Source organism: Microtus ochrogaster, chromosome 17, assembly GCF_000317375.1.
Source record: "Microtus ochrogaster isolate Prairie Vole_2 chromosome 17, MicOch1.0, whole genome shotgun sequence".
NCBI classification, from domain to species: Eukaryota; Metazoa; Chordata; class Mammalia; order Rodentia; family Cricetidae; genus Microtus; species Microtus ochrogaster.
The window spans coordinates 20,311,852-20,317,572 of record NC_022019.1 but is presented as its reverse complement, the minus strand read 5'-3'; the positions used below and the strand labels follow the sequence as shown (position 1 = coordinate 20,317,572).

Sequence of the window (5,721 nt, the reverse complement as noted above, 5' to 3'; positions counted from 1 at the left end):
GTATATAATACAACCTATGAAGTAACCATAGGTACACAAATTCCAATGGGCAGGAATACGAGACACATTTAATTAAGGCAGTATGACACCTGAAAACCAAAACCAAACAAAAACCCCCAAACAATTCCACAGTAGTGGATTCCATCAGAGTGATTTAGATAGAATCTCAGAGAAATTCAAAAGGACAAATGTAAGAATGATTAACAAAATCAAGAGAACACAGTATACTAAATGAATTAAAGAACATAAGTAAGCAAAGTAAACAAGGAAATCAATACAAGATATGAAAGAAGGATTCAATAGAAGGAAAGCTACTGAAATAAAATCTAGTTGAAATTTTAAAATGAAAAGCTCTTGATTAAACAAATTAACAAGTAGAAAGCCTCACCTGCAGAATGGATAAAGCTTATTTAAGACAGAACATTAGGGACAGAAGATGAAATAGAATATGAACATTTGGACATTGATAAAGACAAACCAAACAAGATCTCTGGGATACAAATAAAAAGTCAAACTTATGACTCATGGGACAATAGGAAGAACCTCAGACATAAATAATATAATCAATAAAAGCAAAGCAGAAAAATTTCTAAGTCTAGGGATGAAATGGTCTTCCAGATTCACCCAGAAGGCATTTAGAATGTCAACAGACAAGACCAGGAAAGAACCTCCCCATTCACATCATCACTGAAACTGAGTACAGAGATCAGAAAGCACTGAAAGCAGCCATAAGAAGCACCAAGTCACACTAGTCCACCATAACACATCAGATTTCTCAACAGAACCCCTGAAACTTGGAGGAGCATGGGGTAACACAGTGTACACAATGAAATGATAGTCAACTCAGATTACCATACCCAGGCAAACTATCTCTTCATAATTACAGAAAAAAAACAAACTTCCATAATAAACAGTTTATAGAACTGATGATCTACTATAGAGGATATATGAAGGAATCCTATGTACTGAAGAAAAATAAACACATCCATGAGGCTACAGGAAAGAATAAGCCATGGTATAACAGTGGATAAACAAAGAGCAAGAGAATGGCAGGAACTGAGACACACTTTTCAATGGAAAAGTGCTCAGAGCTACTGAGAGGATAGAAGTCATCACTGGCCTCTAAGCCTGACAGTCTGACAGTTCTGAGCCTGAATCCTGGGACCCACACATTAGTCAATATATCACAGACATCTGCACATCAATGTTTACTGTACAATACCTAAATTAAGGAATCAAACTAGGTGTCCATCAATAGAAGAATGGGTAACAAAAATGTGGTTCATATTCTTCAGCCATGAAGAATAATTATGTAATTTGCAAGAAAATGGATATAACTGGATATTAACATGTTAAGCAAATTTAGATAAATCCTGTTTTCTCTCATTTGTGGATCCTAAATACATAATTGTGGATCCTAGATACATAAAATCACTTATGTGATATAACGTGAAAGAAGAAAGCAGGGTGTGCAAATGCAACATGATGTTGTCCTCTACAGAGCTCACACTTAAGAATAAACAGACACACATATACCTTCAGTAAGTTTGCTGTTTCGTTGGGCTGTATTCGTAGCTATCCTAGGATGCATGTGGCCATGTGCTGCAGGTTGGCATGTCTGATAGAGGAATAACTAGCAGTAAGGGAGCAGAGAAGTCAAGGGGTTGTGTGTGGGGTATTGCTTGTATGAAAATGTTGAAACCTAGGATAATATACAATGAACAAACGCTAACAGGAAAAACCGCACCAATAAATCAATATATAAAAAAATAAGTAAAAAATTAAAAGCTCAGAATATAGCAAAGCATAATTGCTATCTAAGGGTTAAATTATGGGTGCCTGGGTGCTGGGGTGCCTCAGTGGTGAAGTTCTTGCTTGTATGCATGAGATCCTGAGTTTGACCCCAGCACCAAAAAACAACAAACAACTCACCACAAACTATACATGAGCAAGATTTCAACTGTTTCTGAGTTTTTATAATATATGTGATTAAAATCCAGGAAAATACATACACTGCATATCAACATTACTAAAGAAGTCATGCTTTTCCACTTGCCCGTTCTAATCAAGCCCTTGCTTACTACATAAGCTACCTAATTGAACTGGCTCCAGAACATGAAAGTCTTTTCAGGTGTTATTTTCTCAGATAACCTGGAAAGTGTGCACAGACCTACACATAATTATAAAAAAAAAAAAAAAATTTAAAATCCTACAATTATAATATGAGCAGACCTTGGAATTTTTCCTAAATTAAAATTGGTTTTCCAGTGTCATTCCTATAACTTCTCAGGTTTGGAAGGGCTCCGTAATGAAAACTAAACTCTCAGTGGTCATCAGTCAGTAATTACAAGACAACTGAATCACCTCCTCGGTCACATACGAGTACATTCTGTAATTTGTTTTCCAGGGGTCTTCAGTGGCATTCACGTAGAAGCCCGCACCAGTGCCGAAGTCCCAGCTGTCATCTTCTCCTTTAATGTTGCAGCCACCTAGCAAGGGAAGGGTATACTTTTACCACTCTACGGCTGCTCCCCACGCTCAGTAACACTTTGAGTAACGTACAGTGGCACCTACCTATAATCTCAGCACTTGGGAGGCTGAGACAGGGTACTCACTCATCGCCCAGCCTGTCAGCCTAGGCTACTTAGTAAGATAATGGTCCCCACACCACAGCACTGTCCACTGAAAATGTGCATCCACACACAGTGGAGCTTTCACGAAACACTGTGAACTCTCCTCTACTTTTTGAAATACATTAAGGGATTCAGCTTTCTGGGTCCTGTTCCCTTGAGTGGTACATGGCACTTGTTCTGGCCAATGAGGTGAGAGAGAAGACTTCCAAATGAGAATTCAGGAGGCAAGGCAAGCTACCCTAACTTCAAGATCCTCCTACACATTCTGAAAACACATATGTTTATTCCGTTACAAGAAGCTCATGTGCTCTTTATTTTCCAGGACTGTGTTGTGATGCTTTCCCTGATGACCCTCCTGGACTACTGAAACTTCTGGAATTCTCTTCACCATTATGAGGAGACAGATGTCAATGGTGAAAATCACTATCTTCGGCTGAAAATGTCCCCTAATGTTCTCTGGAATTATTTCATCCAGTTTCCCCAATCTACTCCCAGTATGGTATTTTAGAGTCATGATATTGTTTGAATAACCAAAGGATAATGGCAACAAAAACTTGGAGGAATTATATAATGGGCATTATTCTACTTACAACTTAGAAGAAGACATAGATGTCTGTAAGGCATTTTGCACAGGGCACTTACGGGGACTGGTATCTGGAGCAATGACGACAAGGCCGTGTTCTGAGGCAGCTTGCTGAAAGCCAGACTTGGTTATGAAATTTTGTTCTGTGCAAGTTAAACCTGAAGGTGAAAAAGGTTGTTATGTCAAGCTACACTGTGAATATTCCACAAGCTTTAATATTGTACATACAGTAAATCAGCTACTAAAGACTGATATGAGAGTGACCAAGTAAACTAGCAGTGACGCTTGAGCGGAACCTAACACGGCAGCACTTTCCCAAAGGTCACTGCTAAATATCTGAATAGTTACAAAAATGAAGCTTACTCAAATGCATATGCTACAAATTAACCATAAAACATTTATAGTTATTAGCCCACAAGAGAATAGAGACTAAGCCTAATCATAAACAGTATTAAATTAATAAGACACAAAGTTACAAGTAACATTAAAAATAACTGAATGCTCTTTTGTAGCATGGATAACAAAAACCCAGAGACATATATTGGGGTTCAACCTGAAGATCAAGAAAACAAAGCAGCCAGCCACTAGAGAGATCTTACCTCCACCAAGGCTAGGATGAACAAAGGGGCGATCCTGCAATGTTCACCAATCTCAGACTCCACACTCCAGTGAGTTCCTGTCTCCCTTTATATTCCTCTCTCCACCATATTGCTCCTATCTCCACCTCCCTAGTGCTGGGATTAAAGGTGAGGGATCCCAAGTGCTGGGATCACCTTTGTGTGAGCTCCATTTCTCTTTTAGACAGACCCAATCCTGTGCAGTCCAGGGTGGCCTTGAACTCATAGAGATCCAGCTGCCTCTGACTCCTGGGATTAAAGGTGTGTGCCATCACTGCCTGGCTTGTATGTCTGACTAGTATGGCTGCTTTGCCTTCTAATCTTCAGGCAAGCTTTATTTATTAAAACACAAATAATATACCACTATACTCGTGAGCCCTAATATTTTGCTCTAGACCAGAGTTCAGCATTCAGCCCATCTAGAAAGTTTCTTGTCTGCTTTCTAATGCGTACATTCTTGTGTTCTGTTTGACCGCTAGAGTCTTTGTAAACTCCAGAAATGATTGGACGGGTACAAATTACGTATAAGTTTCCCAAACCCTTATCACTGAGTACTGAACTTTATGTTCTCAGCTAAGTGACTTGGTCTAATTGAAGAGGAACTAAAAGTGTAATTCTCTTAAGTCCGAAATTATTCTCAAGATAAAGCCATAAAATGGAGGACAAAATTTAAAATTTTAAAAGCATTTCTTTTATTACTTTTTAATTATGTGTGTATGTGTGTGTATGTATGAGTGCAAGTACCTATACCCTCGGAATCCAGCAGAGGGCGTGAGATCCCCTCGACCTCTAGTTATAAGAAGTTGCTAGCTGCCTGGTGTGAATTCTAAATGCCAAACCACATGCTCTAAGCCACTGAGCCATCTCTCCAGCCCCACCCGAAGATTTTTATAAATGACTCAAGAAATAGATAAGTAGGTCACAATCAAAAGCAAGACAAAATGCTTTTATGAAATTCCAAAGAAAAGCACTTACCAGACAGCCAGTAGAGCGCAGGACACTTGGCACTCTCTGCCCGTGGAGGCAGGTAGACAGCAAGTCTCATTTTACATTTCAGCTCAACACTGCAATTTTAACAACCACAAAGAAGTAGTAACATGCTTCATTAATCAAGACAGAAACGAAGTTAACAATTTTTAAAAAGGAAGAATATACAGTAAAGAATTTTTAAAATGTGATTTAACATTTAAAGTAAGTACTAACATTTAAGAAATATACCGTACTCCTTTAAAAAAGAATGGAGCCGGTTTAGTGTACTGAGCCTATGCTCTGAGGTTAAATAAATTTCAAAAAATTAAATGTAATGCCCAATGTAGCATTTCTATGAAAAAGTCTTTATTTCTAATGAGTATGACATACCAAAGCAACTTCTATAAGAAATGAATTCTAAAACCATGGCTCTTCAGTTCTACGTTTGCTTCTGGGCACTAAAATGTTGATTTGGGTATGACTCATGAACTAACCAGTATCCTAAAATAAAATCTCAATCCATTTTCTCCTCTAAACGTTTAAAAATTTTCTTTGCTCCCAGTGCTCTGATACATCATAGCATTGTGGTGTTCTGTGCTGGATAGCCTTTTCAGTCTGACAATTTAAACCATGCAGTTGAAGAATTCTAGAATTATCCCTCATGGTGAGTTAGTATACACCGCGTGGGTAGACACACCATGGTACCTGTGTAGTGGTCAGGATAGCTTGTGGGAGTCAGTTCTCTCCTTCCACCACGTGAGTTCTGGGGTGTGGTGGTTTGAATAAGAATGACCCCACTGACGTGTATTTTAATGCTTAGTCACAAGGGAGTGACACTATTTGAAAGGATTAAGTGGTGTGCCCTTGTGCAGAAAGTGTTTCACTGGGGGTGGGCTTTGAGGTTTCAAAAGTCCACGTC

General features: G+C 38.7%; 1 protein-coding gene across 1 annotated transcript in view; it reads right to left on the bottom strand.

The window, feature by feature from the left end:
* The window catches only part of Esd (esterase D), a 21,264-nt gene that overhangs the window by 9,080 nt on the left and 6,463 nt on the right, over nucleotides 1–5,721 (bottom strand). The window contains exons 4-6 of the mRNA XM_005355613.2: nucleotides 4,809–4,897; nucleotides 3,276–3,374; nucleotides 2,365–2,489 (exon numbers count right to left, since the gene is read on the bottom strand). Coding sequence (XP_005355670.1) covers nucleotides 2,365–2,489; nucleotides 3,276–3,374; nucleotides 4,809–4,897 — 313 coding nt within the window. The remainder of the gene's footprint in view (nucleotides 1–2,364; nucleotides 2,490–3,275; nucleotides 3,375–4,808; nucleotides 4,898–5,721) is intronic.